Source organism: Pelobates fuscus, chromosome 4 (assembly GCF_036172605.1).
Source record: "Pelobates fuscus isolate aPelFus1 chromosome 4, aPelFus1.pri, whole genome shotgun sequence".
NCBI classification, from domain to species: Eukaryota; Metazoa; Chordata; class Amphibia; order Anura; family Pelobatidae; genus Pelobates; species Pelobates fuscus.
Genome location: NC_086320.1, coordinates 266,933,682 through 266,953,609, shown reverse-complemented (window position 1 = coordinate 266,953,609; position 19,928 = coordinate 266,933,682). Strand labels below are relative to the sequence as shown.

General features: G+C 39.1%; 1 protein-coding gene across 1 annotated transcript in view; it reads right to left on the bottom strand.

Annotated features, from left to right (window-relative positions):
• The window catches only part of ULK4 (unc-51 like kinase 4), a 953,247-nt gene that overhangs the window by 628,866 nt on the left and 304,453 nt on the right, over positions 1-19,928 (bottom strand). The window contains exon 22 of the mRNA XM_063452087.1: positions 1,087-1,220. Within this exon, the coding sequence (XP_063308157.1) occupies positions 1,087-1,220 (134 nt within the window). The remainder of the gene's footprint in view (positions 1-1,086; positions 1,221-19,928) is intronic.

The window sequence follows — 19,928 nt, the reverse complement described above, 5'->3', positions numbered from 1 at the left end:
AATGGGGTATGTCCAGTCTTTTTTAGTAACCACTTAGTCACAAACACTGGCCAAAATTAGCGTTCAATTTAGTTTTTTACTTTTTTCACACACAAACAAATATGAACGCTAACTTTGGCCAGTGTTTGCGAATAAGAGGCTACTAAAAAAGTCTGGACATACCCCATATTGAATACCCTGGGTTGTCTACTTTTAAAAAAATATGTACATGTGGGGTGTTATTTAGCAATTTATGACAGATAATAGTGTTACAATGTCACTATTGATACATTTTAAAAATGTATGTTTTGAAACCGCAATATCCTACTTGTACTTATAGCCCTATAACATGCAAAAAAATAGCAAAAAACATGTAAGCACTGGGTATTTTTGAACTCAGGACAACATTTTGAATCTATTTAGCAGTTTTTTTCATTCGCTTTTGTAGATGAGTAAAAGATTTTTCACCTAAAATTCAAAAAACTTGAATACTTTTGTATTTTTTTCAATTTTTCATCATATTTTTTCATTTTTAAAAAATTAAATTACATGAGATTATATAAATAATGGTATGTAAAGAAAGCCCCTTTTGTCCTGAAAAAAACAATATATAATTTGTATGGGAACAGTAAATGAGAGAGCGGAAAATTACAGCTAAACACAAACACCACAAAAGTGTCAAAAAGATGCCTGGTCGCAAATGTACAACATCGCAAAAAAAGTCCGGTCCTTAAGGGGTTAAGTATAGAGATAATTTTTCACAGCCGCCTTTGCTCATATTAGTGGTATTTAATTTGAGCTTTGTGTGTTTTTATACATTTTCAGGCATTTTGGTATTTGTGCTCTGCACTGTGCACAGAGATGTCCAGATATACACCACAGTAGTAATATCTGTGGATTTTAATTGCTGTTCGACCAATGCAGAGGCATTAATATTCCCAAATTAAAATAAACAAAAACAAAATGTTTTCAAAGAGTTGCCACATATCATGACAGGGGTATTGTATAGCGTTTCACCTCGAGGGGAAGGGAATTGCAGTTTTAGCAACACATTAGAATAGGTTTAAACATCGACTAACAAGGAGCCAATCAGTCATGTTAAATTACCAAGGATCCCTGGCAGCTCCCGCACAACGTGACAGATGAGGAGGTCCAGACATGCTGACAGGTATTCGTGGGCGCTTTGCTGCTCCTTTCCTGGTGCAGTTTTTCGGCTGTCTCTTTCAATATACATCACGAGTCTGAAAATAGGAAAATGCAACAGATTAAGTCCTCTGACAACATAAAATAATAGATCATTTCTCCTCATGTCAATAATGTAAAAAAAAAAAAAAATTACATATATAGAGTTGTTAAAGAGACACTACAGCTTAAAATAAACATTGCCTTTTACACCTGAAGTAGCAGTCACTCAGATGGCCACTTAAGGTGCTTCACGCGCAGCTCTGCATGGAGACATTAAATTTTCTCCATAGAGATGCATTGATTCAATGCGTCACTATGAGAATATGTGGATTGGCGCAGCATGGCATTTTGCCGTGCATGTGCAATTTGCTTTTCTAATTTTTATGCTTTCAATTTTGATGACCTTTTGATGAAAAAGATACATTTTATACTTCTTTAAGTGGGGGCAAGTAAGGGCCAGGGACCTAATGTGTTTTTTGTTAACACTATAGGGTCAGAAATGCACATTTGTATTCCTGACCCTATAGTGCTCCTGTAAGGTTAAAATGCTACAGAGTGTTTTTTTGCACCCAATCCCTTCAAAATAAATCTCTCTACAGTTTGTTTGCTTTTTAATGTGTAAAACTATAAAATCAGTTGGTGGTCAGGCAGAGATTAGTACAGGTTCTAAAAATCCTAAATGCCAAATTAAATTACTGGAGAACAATTAAATTTTTTCTCCGTTCATAAGGGAATATGAGAATAAACCTCTTGATAATAGAATTAAACTGTGTAAAATAAGCATAATTGCAAGAACCCCAATACTTTCAAAATATTCCACTCAAATCAAAGATTCCATCTCCGCAAAGTATTAAGCCTAACAATGACAACACCCTGAAAGGCTGCTCAAAATGTATTTTTAGCACTTTGTGATCACACTATCATTTGTTTTCTAATTTTACACTTGCTTTCTCACTGCATATACTTGGTAAGTGATACATTCAGTCTTATTTTAACATGCAAGCCAATTTGAAATCATACAAAATGAATGTGTAAACAAATGTTAATTAGTACATTCTATTATGAAGCAATATTTTGCCAAAGTAAATTAAAATGGATATGTAGACAGATTAATTCTTATAACAAACTTTAAAGACATGACTGAATATTTAAAGCAAAATTAATACACTTATTATGCTTGTGTGCAAACCAGTTGTAAACATAATCTATTCTAATTTAACACAAAGTGTAGCCGGGCCAATTTTTTTTTTCCACACAAAAACAAATATAAATGCTAACTTTGGCCAGTGTTTGTGACTAAGTGGCTACTAAAAAAGACTGGATATACCACACTTGCAATACCTTGGGTTGTCTACTTTTGCAAATGGTATGCCATCTGAGGGTAATTCTCATTCCTGGGCTACCACACGGTCTCACAGGTAACATTACTAATCTGGCAAATTTTAATGTGAAAAAAATGAAAAATGGAATGTGCTATATTTGACCCTGTAACTTTCCAAAACACCGTAAAATCTGTTAATGGGGGGTACTGTTGTACTCGTGAGACTTTGCTAAATACAAATATGTGCATTTTATTGCAGTAAAAGCTAATAGTATTATGACATTTGCAGCTAAAATGTCAGACAGAACTACATTTTTTTTTAAAATCTTAATTTCTCAGTTTTTTATTTTATTTTATTCATACATTTTTCATATATCAATAGTTCATGAGAAATTAAAGCCCTGTTTCTCCTGAACAGTTGAACTTGGTTTGATCCAGTGTAATGTGAACTATGTCAAATCCCTGCCTTCTTTCATACAGTTAAAGGACCACTATAGTGCCAGGAAAACATACTCGTTTTCCTGGCACTATAGTGCCCTGAGGGTGCCTCCACCCTCAGGGTCCCCCTCCCGCCGGGCTCTGGGGAGAGTAAAGGGTTAAAACTTACCTTTATTCCAGTGCCGGGCGGGGAGCTCTCCTCCTCCTCTCCGCCTCCGATCCTCCCTTTCGGCTGAATGCACATGCGCGGCAAGAGCTGCGCGCGTATTCAGCCGGTCTCTGATTTTCACAGTGAGAATCACGCAAGCGCCTCTAGCGGCTGTCAATGAGACAGCCACTAGAGGATTTGGAGGCTGGATTAACACTATTATAAACATAGCAGTTTCTCTGAAACTGCTATGTTTATAAAAAAAAAAAGGGTTAATCCTAGAGGGACCTGGCACCCAGGCCACTTCATTAAGCTGAAGTGGTCTGGGTGCCTAGAGTGGTCCTTTAATCTGTTCATCCTCTCTGTCAGCCATGATTAAGCAGTACTGAATCCTGCTATAGCAAAACGCTCATAACTTATAACTTGCACAGCACAAACATGAAATTTTTATATATTTTTTTTTAATTAACTAAAAACTCGAAATGCAAATATGTTTATTCTTACAAACACAATTGTGAGTTATATTAAAGGTACACCAGAGACCCTGAGAACATTTTAGCTAGTTTAAATGCTTTAAGTGTTTAGAGAGGGTCCTCTTTTTTTAAATATAATGAAAAGGCCAGTACTATGCATCTATCTTGTCTATCTATTAGGATAGTGTGGGTTCAAGTACTGCGTTGGGGTATATTGTAACATGATAAGAGGCATGCATCCACACAACAGTCAATTGCTCAGATCGTTGCACAGTGCAAACCGTTAAAAGACTCACGGGCATGTCAAAACTAAAAATACACAATAAATATGCAATACAATTAAATATTGACAAAATTAAATTGGTGCACAGTTTTTATCCTATACAGTATTGAGGATATACCACCAGAAGGCAGCAGCTACTCCTCATATAGTCTCCAAATATCTATAGAAAAATAGATAAACTATGTATGACACACTATGAACTCTATAAAATCACTACACAAGGCCAATTAAAAAAATAAAACATCATCATCATACTAAAATGAATCAAATGGAATATTGAAAAAAGAAAAGGAGAAATATAATAGTACAGGCTGTACAATTTCATAAATCATATACTAGTAAATCGTGTTATTTGATTATAACATCATTGTATTAATAGCTATAGTATACACTACAAAATTAAAGAAAAAAATATGAGTAGTTATAAGCTGTAAAACAAGGTCAAATTACATGAAAAAGATAAAGTTTACTTTGTTCTAAGCATATTATCTGAACTTTGAATACACACACTGGTTTCTACTCAATGAAATTGGAAATAAAGCCAAACATATATCAGTAAGAAAGCCAATAAAATAATCTATCTACGATTTATGAGTGTTTCTACTGTTAAATCTCTGTTGTTGATGGCTCATAACACTTGATAGTTACACATACCTCTTGATTTATTGTTGTATGTGAGGAAAGAATGTCTTTGAGGGTTTATATTTGCAAAAGCAAGTTCCTTCTTTAGATAATGCATCTTCATGATGATTTTTTGTTAACATTTTGCCACATCACTAATCAATAGGAGGAAATGAGCAGCATGACAACATGCCTGCCTTTGTCATTAGCTGGCTGGTAAATGAAGAGTGAAATCTCTCTTTTTAATGTATTGGTAATTAAACATGCCAAAACAAATGAGAAAGAAAAAAATAATAATAGCCCTTGTCTTTGATTTCAAGGGAGACCTGTTGTTCCCCTAATCATTTGGCACAACGGTATCAGATCTGTTTAGTAGTACGTGCTAGGCTACTAGGATAACTAGAGGAGTTACAAACTACACGGACTGAGAATACTAGATAACACTCCCTAGTTGAAGAGGACTGGACATATGCGATTAGTCCAGAAGCAGTTTTACTGGACAAAACAAGACAATGTTTCCACAAACAAAGTCCATCATTCTAAAGTGAGAAAATAATCTACTACCTTGCTTAGCTAGCAAGGTAGTAGATGGCCACGGCCACATGCTGACTGAGTTCCTCCGACATAAATATTTATTCAAAAGAGCTAGATTTATCCCCTGGAGGAGAAATCTTTGGTACCACAACTGAGACCTTCTCTGGCGGTGAGTGGGGCAGACGGCCGCTGCCCCACTATCCTGCACCACGGTACCCGGCATGGGGCACTAATCCGGACGGACCCGGCCCCGTTCCCCCCCTATGGACCGGGGGGGGGGTGATCCCGGTCCTCACCCTGTGGCCCTGACAGAGACGCCACGGAAGCAGGGGGACCGACCGTTCCGTCCAAGATGGCGGGCGCCATGTGCGCGGGAGTCGGAGGGAGGACCTGCACCCTCTCCGTGCCCACGGCTGAAACTGCGGCAACTAACTCCTGCTATGGCAGGCAGCGTGATGACAGATACTTACCCCCGCAACCATCTGAACCAGCGACGACGACAGCGGTACAGGGGAAATACCCAGCGCACCATCTTTTCCCGGCAGAACGGACTAAACATGTTAAGTGGGGTTAATACTGTGCGGAGACAGACCTCTTACCTGCCTCCCACCCAGCCTGCAACAAACTGACCCACAAACCAACGACCACAAGCAAATGACACCGAGCTCACCCCTATGGCTGACTCAGACCCTCAGAGTACCAAGAGGAACAAATTTATTGCAACGCGCTTTCTCAAGATGGCGGCGGCCTGCAACGCAAAGTATCCCACAAACAACGCGACCTCACACACCAGGGAAGCCAACAACTAAGCGACTGGCAGGACAGGTCAGTGGCAGTAACCCCACAGTGGACGTAGAGACCCTACCCACTCCCTCAGGCACCAAACGAAGGCACGCAGATTGTAATGGAAGCCACGTGACCCGGCAACATCCAGCTCTGGTCCCTTCTTAGCCACGACCTCAGAGTAACAGAGACAACCACAATAATGTCGAAAACTCACCCTCTCAGCTCCTTAACCAGCCGTTTTCCACCTCTGCTCTGACCGCCTGAAACCACCTAGCAGCTGAACCAGACCAACGAGGTATCCTGGGCATCACCATCTGAAACCTCCAGCGCAGGCAACGGCTAACCACACAGGGACTGACTGGCTCTACCACACACAGCCTGAGCCGGGGATCGGCTGATCCTGATGCTGAACTCACCGCTAGATTCCAGGGCTACCTGCCAGGGACATAACGCTGAAGGTCCATTGCCAACACTCACGGCTGCCTTACCACATTGCTCGACGCAACCGTGACGTTTATATGCCTGCCTGGTTGCAGATTGGGCATCGGCTGATGTTGGCTACCCAGAGGGCTATAACAAAGATACTTCTGCCGAGCATTCTCCGGGGAGCTCCTGCACTCTTGCATGAACATTTTTTCTTTTTTTTTTACTGACCTGATATCTCTTATTTCTCCTTGTTCTTATCAATACCTGTCTTACACTCATGCTGTTTAGAATGTCAAACACAGAACCAGTGGTAATTAACCTTATCAGAACAAGTATGGTGCATTAATTATTATCATAGGTTATGCAGATGTAAGTCATAGTTTAACCCACCTAATCTTAGTATAACAATGTGCAATCTCTCTCATGTACCATGGCAACGTAACTACGTGTATATCTAAAAAATGGTTGTCCATTATGTTGCGGCATACCAAACTTGTTTGAAATCTCTTGCACCCTAACTGAGCTACTACTCTCCTAACAGCGACTGTATGCATGCTTTAGTTTAACGCAGCGACTTCACTGTGATACAGGAAATATCTAGACAATAAAGCGACGATACTCAACATAAATACCTATAGTTACCAAACCTGTACTTAGCTTGTATTATAAACCAAAAATGTGTGTTTAATCTGATTGCTATACAACAGTTAACCAATATGTGTTTTTTCAACTGTTTGCAAATGCTGTTGTGGCATTATTGACATGCGATTGTAACTTCAAGCACAACAAAAATAAAGAATTAAAAAAAAAAAAAGAGCTAGATTTAAAAAAAAAAAAAAAAAATGATTAAAAAAATATATATCTGCATCCAGTTTCATCAAGGATCATGAAGAAACAAAACAAGAAGAATTAAATGATGATTTCTGCAAAAAATCCAGAAAAACTGTCAACCTCACTGGAAAGGACGTGATAATATGACAACTGATATTTCAACAAACAGTAAGAGCAAAATGTTTACTGACAAACGACAAACACCTAACACACCTATTTCCTCCTATTTACCTGGTCCACCACCATCAATGGACCAGATGAACATGATAACTGAACTTGCAACTGTCAAATTACTAACATTGTAGCTCATGCTGATCATTTAGATGCCAAACTGGTAAAACAAACAATTACCTTGCTGTATCGGAGAATCAATTGGCATTCGCAAGATTGAAAATCATTGACTTAGAAGATAGACGTAGGCGAACAAATTTGAGAATTTGTGGAATTGAGGAAAGCATTAAAACAGACAAACTAGGTGAATACATTAATAGCTTTGTTCGCACTGTTCTACCGGACGCTGACGCTAGTTTTATTTAATAGACTACACAGACTACCAAAATAAAAAAAATGCATCAAAAATATTCCAAGAGAGGCAAAAGTGAAATTTTTACTATGTTCACATCAAAATGGAATTTATGTCAAATTTAGATAAATGCAATACACCTCAAAAATACAGCCACCTTAAAGTCTTCCAAGACTTATCTCAACAGACGATGAGACAAAGGAAAAACTTTAATCCTTTCACTAATAAACTGCTGTGTTGAAATATTAAATATAAATGGGGATTCCCAACGAAAGTTATATTGTTTCACAATGGACATAATATCGTAATTAAGACACTTGAAGAATCACTTTACAATCACGCATGTTATGGGAAACAAACAAAATGAGACCCTTGATCAGTACGAGATTCTTATTTAATAGCTGGAAGAAATGGGCGGGCCCACTCATGGGTGCAAACAATATTTTATTCTTTGCTCCCATACAAACCCTCTCTGAGCTCTCCGACAACATCAATATGGTACCATGGCGTCAAAAAGGAATACAATCAATAACACAGCTGTACACGAAGGAAGGCTTAAAATCATTCCCAGATCTCCAAAGGGAGTTTACACTCCCCGCCGGAGACGTGTTCACATACATAAGAATCAAACATATTCTCCACACCCTACAAACTTGTCATTGCGAGGAATCACAACTGACAAGCTTTGGCCTACACTGCATAGGCAAACGTCCGCAATCTAAACCCCTGTCCCTGTGCTACACCGCCATAAACGACAGGAACCCCTTCCAAAAACACAAATATATGGAAATGTGGGAATCAGAACTTACCATTATTGTTCCTACCCCAATCTGGCTAGTCACCCCCCAAATTGGTTATATTTAAGTCCCTGTCTACCCCCCTCACCCTAAAAATAGTGAGGAGGGAACAACTAAGTACCTGTTAAAAAAAAAAAAAGAAAAGAAAAGAAAACTTACCATTTGATGTCTTCTTTTTTTGGTTTCTGGGACTGAAAAAATAAGATTTTATAAAAAAAGAAGACATCAAATAGTAAGTTTTATTTCTTTTTTTTGTACAGGTACTCAGTTACTGTTCCCCCTCACTATTTTTAGGGTGAGGGGGGTACGTAGGGATTTAAATATTTTTTTTGGGAGGGCAGCATTTTTATTTAGGTCTCCTTCCCCCCCTTTGATTTTACTTTAGGACCCCCACCCGCCACTCAGGGGCGGGGGTCAGGGGGAAGGAAAATAGCCTCCCCCCCTCCTTTCAAGTAATGTAGGGCCCCATCCGCTGCTCAGGGGTGGGGGCCAGGGGGGAGGACAATAGGTCCCCCTTCTTTCAAGTAATTTAGGGCCCCCACCTGCTGCTAAGGGGTGGGGGCCAGGGGGGAGGACAATAGGTCTCCCCCCCTTTCAAGTAATTTAGGGCCCCCACCCACCACTCAGGGGAGGAGGCCAGGGGGGGGGAATAGGCCCCCCTTTCATTTTAAAAGCCCCCACTTGCGTGGCACGGGTGGGGGCTCGGGAGGGGGGGCCCGTGGTTTTTTTTTTGTTTTGCTTTGTTTAACAGTGAGCGGCCACAGGTTGCTCACTGTTTCATAGACATGCCCCTACTCGCGGTGTAGCGAGTAGGGGCAGAATGTACTAATACTAGGTAATTTTTACTTAGGTCTTTCAGCCTTTGGGTAGATAGCTCCCTAATACCGTGGGAATTAGGGAGTTATCTACTAAGCGGCTGCAAGAGAACATCCGAAGTCCCGAAATGCCGAATTGAACCGCCGAAGTCCCGAATTTCAGAACGCTGAACCGAACCGAATATTTTCCCCATGCACATCCCTAGTAGAGCTGTACCTGTGTTGTGTACAATCGGACATGGTTTTATATGCCTGCTTTTGGACCGTTGTGCAAATTGAGGCTGTGTTGTTGGCTTCCCAAATTTCTCGCCATTCCACCCCATCTAGTTTTTCACGTAAGTCTGCCTCTCATTGGTCAATGTAAGTGAGTGCGCCCCATTCAGTTGTGTTGGAGGCTATGTGGGTGTATATAGCCGAGATCATGGATGTTCGCGGATATAATATGATATATATAATAATAATCTAATAAGAGGGAGCTACAGATTTATGCTGCCATCTTCCTCGAAGGTCAGGTTCCGCCCCCCAGTGTCTCCTTTTCTAATGATACCTCCTCCCTTCGTCCTGTCTCGGTTGGAGTCCCCCAAGGCTCTGTCCTTGGTCCCCTTCTATTTTCTCTTTTTTCTGCCTCTCTTGGCAAACTTATTACCACTTTTGGATTCCACTACCACCTGTACACTGATGACACCCAGATATATCTCTCCTCCCCGGACCTCTCCCCTGCCATCCTGCAAAGTGTCACTGCTTGCCTTTCTTCCATCTGTGACTGGATGTCCTCCTGCTTTCTGAAACTCAGTCTCTCTAAAACGGAGTTGTCTTTCCTCCTCCTTGACCCTCCTCTTTCGTTCTCCCTTCAAGTTTGTGGTATCCACATCAGTCCATCCTTGCAAGCGTACTGTCTTGTCGTTATACATGATTCTGGCCTCACCTTTGAGCCTCACATCCAGTATGTTACCAAATCCTGCAGATTCCATCTTAAAAACAAAGCCTGCAACCACACTTTTCTTATGCACAATGCTACTAAGGAGCTTTTCCATGCTCTAGTATTTTCTCACACAGATTATTGTAACACTCATAATTCCCAAAAACTGTATTGCCCCACTACAGTCTGTAATGAATGCTGCCGCCAGACTGATTTTCCTCTCCAGCCGGTCATCTCACACCTTACCCCTCTGTCAGTCCTATGCTACAGGAGTCAATGCAAAGTACTAATCCATACCTATCAAGCATTTAATAATTCCAGCCCCTCTTATATCTCCTCACAGATCCATGGAATCCATATGCCCCTTCTCAGTCTCTCCGCTCTGCCCATGACCTTCTCCTGTCCGCTGCTCACACCCGCATGGCCAACTCACGCTTGCAGGACTTCTCACGGACGGCTCCCTTCCAATGGAATAGCCTGCTTACCACCATCAGACTCTCCCCTTGTCTTCAATCATTTAATAAGTCCCTTAAAACCCATCTCTTTAGGAAAGCTTATAGCCTCCCAGAGTAACCTCTACCTCACATACCTGTTCCCTTGCTCTTTCCAAAAGGGCAGCACTCGACTCTCTCCTCCAGCACGGCTTCACTCCCACGTTATTTGATTGCTATCTCCTATCCTATTGTGTTTTATTCTACACAATCTATAGACTGTAAGCTTTTTTGAGCAAGGTCCTCTTCAACCTATCGTTCCTGTAAGATTGTTGTCCCATTTATAGTTAAATTCTCCCGTTGTTATACTGTAAAGCGCTATGGAATCTGTTGGCGCTCTATAAATGCTAATAATAATAATAATAGTAATAATAATAATAATAGAGTCAAATGTGAGAACATCTGTCTGACAGCTCAAGCTTGGCTGAAATTGGCATGCAACAGGATAAGGATCCTAAGCACACCAGCATATCTACAACAGAATGGTTAAAAAAAAATGATCAAGGTGTTGCAATGGCAGAGTCCAAAATCCGGATCTCAACCTGTCAACAAATATGTAATGGTGAGAGCACACAAAAAATGATTACCACAGTCTGATTAATGAATATTTGAACTGTGGATTAAAAAGAGAAAAGAATCATAGAGCAATATAGTTTGTGCTATGATTAAATATAAACATATAAAAGGACCCACTTATATTGTTCTGAGCCACTTTAAATAAAGTTGGCTTCTACTTAGAGCTTGAAGTAATTAGGTAGATGGTTCTGGAGACCGTCTTAATCTGTTCCTCAGCTTTACTGTGTAGAATCTTTCTTATAAAAGATTCAGGATATAGGTAGAAAATTATTTATTGTAACAAGATTAATCAAAAAAAACCTCCCAAGGAAAAAAAAAAAAAAAAAAAAGTCCACCTCCACTGATTGAAATGCTGTGGTGGGACCCTGAGAGATCTGTGCATAAACAAATACCAGCAAGCCTCAATGAACTGAAGCAATGCTGTAAAGAAGAGTAGGTCAGAATTATTCCACAACAACGTGAGAGAGATAAGTCATACAGAAAATGATTACTTCAAGTAATTGCTTCTAAAGGTGGTCCGTGAATTACAAGGTGTACTTCGTTTTTCAAACATGGCTTCTCCATTTTGGCTTTATTATTGTTAAATAAATAATGACAATGTGTAATATGTCACATGTTATTGTTCATCTGAGGTTGTATTTACCTAATTTTAAGATCTGCTAAGAAGAAGATGATTGTTATTATGCCCTGAAATGGGAAATGGGAAACCATAGAATTCAAAGAGGATGTAATATATATATATATATATATATATATATATATATATATATATATATATATATATATATATATATATATATATATATATATATATATATACACACACACACACACACACAAAACTAACAAGAAAATGCACACATCAGGCAAAATACATGGTTTTTTTTTCCATGGACAATTATATTTACATGGAGCTGGTAATTTAATGCCAAGTTATTTCCTTGTAAAAAGCAAACGTCATCTCTTGTGTGTAGTTTTCATATTTTTTCCACATAAAAGACAAGCTCACACAGTATTTTCTCAGTAGAAATAAGTATGCAGAAATAGCGTAAACTCCCCATATAGTCTCAAAGTTGTTGTAAAATTGTAGGAATTTGGGTTTTTATGATGTTGTAGACCACAGAGCAATTTTGCTAGGCAGAAACAATCACACATGTCATGAATAACACTGAGAATGAGCACCAAGCCCAAAATAAAACCAACCATGGTGAATTGGCTCTGTATGCTCAATTTCTGCAGTAAGCTAAATCTATGAATCTCACACAAAAATCTTTCTTCGCTTAGCTTAACTGTTAGCCCGGTTAGGGAGCTCTAAGCAAACATTCATGGATTTTTCATGTTTTATCAGGAAAAGGTAGATTTTTCCGGTTAAATCTAAATCACATGCAGTTTAAAGGAACACTATAAGGTCAGGAACACAAACATGTATTACTGACCCTATAGTGTTAAAACTACCATCTAACCTCCCTATAAATAGTAAAATCTTACTTGCATTCAAGTTTTCAGCTGCTGTCTCTGCCCCTGATCTGCCTGCTTGGCTGACATCATCAGAAGTGTTGTTCTGAGCCAATCAAAATGCGTTCCCATAGGATTGGCTGAGCTTGTCAATGAGGCAGATCAGGGGAAGAGCCAGCACAAGCCAAACACAGCCCTGGGCAATCAGCATCTCCTCATAAAAATGCATTGACTTAATGTATGTCTATGAGGAAAGTTCAGAGTTTCCATGCAGAGGGTGGAAACACAATGCCAGCACTGCCAGGGATGTATCCCTAGGCTGTAATGTAAACCCTGCATTTTCTCTGAAAACACAGTTTACTGCAAAAAGCCTGAAGAGATTGAATATACTCACCAGAACACATTCAATTAGCTGTAGTTGTTCTGGTGACTATAGAGTCCCTTTAAGTGAGAAACTTACTTGCAGACATGAAAAAGCACTCAAAACACAAGAAACATGTTTTGTACGACAGGATTTAAATCTGGCTGATTATTTGCATGGCTGTCAGTTTTGTTAGGTTCATTATGTTTTGGAAATGTTCTCTAGTAGCCCACCTCATCTAATCATTGTCACAGCACTTGTGTTTTCTGTCAGCAACTTGGTGCTTGCACAGTTGTTCAATAATATAAGACCATAAACCTTCATAATGTCTAAAAAAAAAAAAAAAAAAAAAGTTTTGACAGGGCTAAAATATGTATCAGTGCAGTGCTACATTGTTTCCAAACTTCTGAAATTCAGCATATCCATTTCTATGTGCAGCAACAAATACTAAAAAGTATGGGAGGTGAGGCATAAAAGTAGCCATTTAAAACGATTTTAACCAGATTAAGACACTCTGTTCTCTTAATACTCCTACCTCTCCTCCACTCTCTGCTGTCGTACCTTCTCAGTATATGGATCTCAAGAGAGTATTTGATAAAATAGAGGCTGACCGTCTACCTCCTCATAGGTCCTACTATTGTGCCATCAAGCTGCTTCCAGGCACTATGCCGCCCAAGGGAAAAGTCTACCCTCTCATTCCCAAATGAAAAATAAAGTAATGGAGGAGTATATACAGGAATCCCTAAAAAAAAAGGGATTTATTAGACGTTCCTCCTCTCCAGCGGGGGCCGGTTTCTTTTTTGTTTCTAAAAAGGAGGGGGATCTTCACCCCTGCATTGTATTATAGGGGTTTAAATAGAATTACTATCAAAAATGCTTACCCCATACTGTTGATAACTTTACTCTTTGACCGGCTCTGTGGATCTAAAATCTTTACTAAGCTTGATCTCTGAGGGGCATACAATCTTGTGCGCATCAAAGAGGGAGATGAATGGATGATGGCATTCAACACACAAAGTGGTCGTTATGAATACAGTACACTGTAATGCCCTTCGGATTGTGTAACGCTCCTGCCGTCTTCCGGGATCTCATTAATGATGTTTTAAGAGACTATTCACACACCTGTGCTATAGTATACCTAGATGATATACTCATTCACTCTCCTGATGTTCATACTCATCACAGACAAGTTATAAAAATACTACAGACGCTTCTCACTAACGGCTTGTATTGTAAACTGGAAAAATGTTTATTTGATCAGACCTCCATTCAGTTCTTGGGTTACGTGATTTCTGCTGATGGTTTTCAAATGGACCCTAAAAAACTTTCCTCTATTATAGACTGTCCTTTAACCCTCGGATTGAAGTCTATACAGGGGTTCATTGGGTTCGCAAATTATTATAGACTGTTTATTAAAAACTTTTCTCAAATCATAGCTCCAATAACTGCTATGACTAAGAATGGAGCTAACTATGTTAACTGGTTTAATAACGCCAAGGCTTCCTTCACTCTCTTAAAGAAAGCTTTTGCATCTGCCCCGGTTCTGGTGCATCCTAATCCCTCTAGACCCTTCATCCTCGAAGTAGATGCCTCTGAATCCAGTGTAGGAGCCGTCCTTTCCCAAAGGGCATCTCCTACTGCTCTGTTGCATCCTTGTGGATTCTTTTCTCACAAATCGACACCTGCAGAATAGAATTACGATATAGGGAATAGAGAATTTTTGGCTATTGGGCTAGCCCTCAAAGAATGGCGTCACTTACTCGAAGGTTCTTCTGTACCTTTCATGATTCTCACTGATCATAAGAACTTATCATATCTAAGTGACGCTAAAAGACTTTCTTCCAGACAGGCACGTTGGGCACTCTTTATTTCCCGCTTCAATTATCTGATTTCCTATCGACCAGGTAATTGTAATACTAAGGCCGACTCTCGAAAAGGAGGAAGACATAACCGAACCTGTTATACCTCCTGAGAGGATTATTGCTGTGACTAGAACTAGAGTCTCATCTCCCCTTCTGCAGAAAGTCCAGAATGCTCAAGAAGGAGTGCCTAGTGATAAACCTGCAGGGAAATATTTTGTACCACCTAAATTAAGAGGTGAAGTATTTTGTGACTATCACTCCAGATCTGATTCTCGTCCTCCTCCCGTTTTGGTGCATGGTCAGGAGGAGTACAAAATCGAGCACATTCTTGATTCTCATTTCTTATGTGGGTCACTTCAGTATTTGGTTTATTGGAGTGGTAATGGTCCTGAAGAACGCTCATGGTTTCCTGCTTTGGAGGTCCATTCGCCCAGACTTCTGCGTGCGTTCCATGCCAGGTTCCCTTTTCGCCCTTCTGGTGTCGCTCCAGTGGGCGTTCCTCACGGCCCACGCTGCTCCGGTCCAGCTGTCCGCACTGCTCCTCCAGGCTCTGTTGACGTCCGGCCGACAACACGTGCACGCGCACGATCAGGAACATGCTCGGGGGCGTGCGCATACACGCGCTAGGGTTGTGCGGCTTGTCTCCGGCTCCTTAAAGTGATAGTACAATTTTTTACCTGTGAACTGGTACTCTATTTATATACTGCCTTATCTAGTTCCCTAGCCTATCAGCTCTCTCCTAGCCCTATTTATCACTTCCTTGCCCTGTCGTGGTGTATTGTAGCCCGAGAGTGCGTTCTGTTAACTTGTCTTTCCCTGGTATCTGACTTCGGCTTGTCTCTGATTTTCCGTATTTCTGGCTTCCCTGACCCTTGGCTTTGTTTATCGTTACTTCTCCTACCCTGACCTTGGCTCGCCTGACCAATCTGTTTTTTTCCTATTTACTCTTCACTTTAAGTCCAGCCACTTTAAGGACCAGTAATATGTCTTGCTAAGTTGTCTCTTAGTCCTATAGTTAGTGTGTTGGGGGAGTTATACCTTGACAGTTGCAAAATGCACAAAGTGAATCAATCCTGATTAACGATCATGCTCAGCCACTGTGATTTATTTTGTGCAGCTATTCTGTGGGAGACCTCCAGGGTCGGACAGGTTCTCTCTGAATGAACCACACAATTTTGAACATGCTGCTGGGCTTGGCGAGGTGCAAAATATATAATGACAAATTGTACAAAAACAACTTTAGTTTAATGCAGTGTTTTTGGTGTATAGATCATGCCACTGCAGTCTTACTGCTCAATTCTCTGCAATTTAGAAGTTAAATCATTTGTGTTTTTGTTTATGGCGCCCTAGACACACCTCCACTGGCTGTGACTGACAGCCTGACTTATTTTTTTTTCCTTTTTAACCAGATTTTAACTTACTTTTTAAATTTTTATTTCAAACTCTGAGCCTTAATCACACACAGGACACTCCTGTAGAGTCTAGGAGGTTATTAATAGAGCAGTAAACACTAAATTCTAAATTAAACCGACTGTGCAATCAAGCAAGTTCAAACAATAGATCTCTCTTTACAGGAAGTGTTTGGAATGCTAAGTCACATGCAAGTAGGTATGATCAGATGTGTAAACAAAGTGAGCTACCTCCTAAAGGGCAGATAATTGTGCAGTAAGACTGCCGGGACATGATTTATACACGAAAACTACTCCATTGAGCTAAAGTTGTTTTTGGTGTACTATAGTACTCTTTACGTACAAAAAGCACACTGAAGCTGTCTCCTTAAGGGGTATACTCAAGTTACTGTAACTGAATGGACCCTATCGCAGGACTACAAGCTAAAAGTAAATCTATGAATATAATTTTTTTTGTATGGTAATGCAAGGGAGACAGGTATACCTCAACATTACTTCTATGTAATATGGTATTCTGATATACATGTAGTAACACTAGAAACAATTTCATCTTCTTTTCCATCACACTTTAAATTTCTATTGCTTGAAAAATAGAAATAAAATAGAAATAAAAAACTGCAGCAAAGTCTAAGACATAATAACCAGAATTCTGTAGCCAAATAAAAACGCCAATGAGGATCAAAACTAACAACACTTTGGGAAAAATAATACAATATGAATTATTATACAAGCAGTTTAAAAGTAATATCTATTAATCAGCTGCCTATTCAGGTCAACCAAGGAATGTAGGCTAAATCCTCTGAGTACCTTGTAAAAAAAAAAAAACAGTAGATGTTTTAATAATATTACCACTTTGGGAAAGATTATTTTTTTCTGTTGCAATAGCATATCTGAAAACAATTCTCACTATATGCCATGTAAACCAAAGCAATCATTACTAGAAATAAAAGCATGCAAACCCTAGTAGACTTTGCAGAAAATAAGAGTTAATGCAAACTACATGCATTCATTGTTCAATCTCCTTTAAAATAAAAGCTTTTGCTGAAAAACATATTACCAGCGGTCCGAGCAAAGGAGCAATCTAAATTGTATTGCTGCAAGACAGTTATTAGTCTTCCCAATGTTATTTGCTTAAATGAATTTGCACTGAATGGTTTGTTGATACGGACAGCCTGTTTGTTTTTTGTAAATTGCACCAAAACAATAAAAAGTAGCCTGTCTGGTTTAAAGATCACAAATGTCAGGTGATCGAAAGTAATAATATAATTGTAAAAGAAATAAGGAAAACATGTACCTATGATTTTTAATATTTCCAAGGTTGATTTTAATGCAGGTTTTCAAACTGCACAGAGGCAATTATGTCTCCAGAGGAAACTGAAAAAAATGTGTCATTCGTGATTTCATGTCAAATGTCACTGAAAGCATTGTGGGTGCTGCAATAATTTTGATGAATTGGCCTATTTCTTCTCATAATATCTATTCATATTGTAAAAATGTGCTCTGCAGCTCATGGATACATATAAAAACAAATGTCACGGCTCTACAGTTCAAGTGTCGCAGTGCACATAAAGGTATACTCGAAGCATCAAAACAAACAAAAGGCTGTATAAAAAAAAATACTTAAAGGGACACTCAGGCACCAAAGCTTCATCTAAATGAGGTTGTAATCGTACAAAGAGACTCCCGGAGGCACTTATCTCAAGGGGTTAAACCATTCTCGCAAGATTTAACCCCAAAGTTGCCTCAAGCAGAGACCTCCACTCCCCCCATCCTCTCCTCTGAGAGCATCTGCTGACCATTCTCAGCCAATCGGCAGTGCCCCTGCCCAGAGGCATGTGATATTTCAGAAGCCGGATGCCGCCTGGAGGAGAGTAGAGGACGCCGACAGGCAACTTTGAGGCAAGAGGGCTTGGAGTATATCTTTACACTAAAATGTTATTTTGGTACTTAGACTGACACTAAGGACACACCAGGCACCAACACAACTTGGATTTGGTTTGGGCTGCATGTTTATGCTGTATTTTGTCTCCAAGTTTAAATTGCTTCAGTTTAAAAAAAAAAAAAAAAAAAAAAAAAAGAAAGAAAAGAAAGTTTCTCCATTTTGGCTTTATTTTGGTAAAATAAATCATAAAACTGTGTAATATGCCATGTGATTTTTTTTTGTTCAGCTGAGGTTGTATTTGCCCAATTTTAAAACATGTTAAGGAACAGATGATTGTTATGTTCTAATATGGAAAACCATAGAATTCAAAGAGGGCATAATTTCTTCACATTTGTACTACTTTAAAGTAATGAGAATGGGCAGGTAACACAAAGGTAAAGAAAGAGAAAGCAAACAAAAAAGTTTGCCATCTTGTACAGCAATAAAAAGTATAGTAATATTAATAATACTCTTTGCTGAAGTTAAGAGGCCCAGATTTACAGTTTATCAAGAAACACCAGCTGGTGCTAAAAAAAAAAATATTGCTTTATAAAAAGTATAAAATAAAATAAATAAAACTCTACGGAAGATAAATTATAATCAAAGACTGTATTTGGACTAAGATGCAATCTATCCCTTCAAACTCTGGTACAGATTCCAGTATGCAATCTTACTGCTTAATCTAAACTGAATTATAGATTATGTCCATCTATATCTGAACAAACCCGTTTGCCTGTGAACTGGAAGTTGAAGTATTTTCTGATAAGCTACACTAGCAGCATGTGCAGGGTATGTTTTATTAATACTAAATAACCAGCAAAGATCAATAAATAAAAATAAAAAAAAAGGCAAATGCACAATCAAATCCTTATTTCTTACGATTTACAAAAAAAATCTAGCCTAAATTGACAAAAGAGACAATGCTTCCATCAAAATTATAATATGACAATTTATCCACATTTAGTGTGTTAAACACCAATTTAAAAAATTGCTCTTTCAAGTAAAAAAAAAATTTAAAAATCTTTATTTAGTTATCTTGTCATTAGCACCAAGAAAAAAAACAAACAAACAAGCAACTGGAAAATATAAAAGAAACGCAGCAAATAAGTCTATATGCATAGGAAACACAATCCGTACATATATTCTTGTATGCAAATACAATAACTGTCTGTAAAGAAATAAAAATGTGGGGCGTGACTAACCGCCGCCTAGAACAGTCGCATGGCATAGAGCTCCGGCCTTCTATAGCCCACAGCAATCATAACAACAACAAAATAATCACACAAAAAAAAAAAAAAAAAAAAATATATAGTCCTTGGAATACTGAAATTCAGGCGTTCGTATAGTTTGACCGGTGTTCAGGAAGTCGAGTGTCCGATTTTAGTTCCAGACACTCGCCGATCAAGTCCCGCTGCCTCCTTTCGTGCAAACAAGATGGCCGCCGTTTTCTCCTGCACGTGGCGTTCGGCTGTATGAACGGCGGCCATACAGGGAGAACACTTAATTGATGGTTTGCTTTGGTGATAATTAGCCAGGGGGGTGGTAGGTGGTTGGGTAGTTTTAAAACTGCCGAACAAATAAACAAAACTGGGAAAACAAAATATTGTTAGAAAAAGACTTGGAAATGCTGGGTTTTCTTACAGTCGCTTCTTCTTCTCTACCTCTGTCAGGATCTGTTCTTCATTTCTTCCCATGTGCTCTAGTTTTCACAGTGTTAGAAGTCAAATTACATAGCATGGGAAGATTCTAAAGAACTTTCACACGCTGTGTAAAA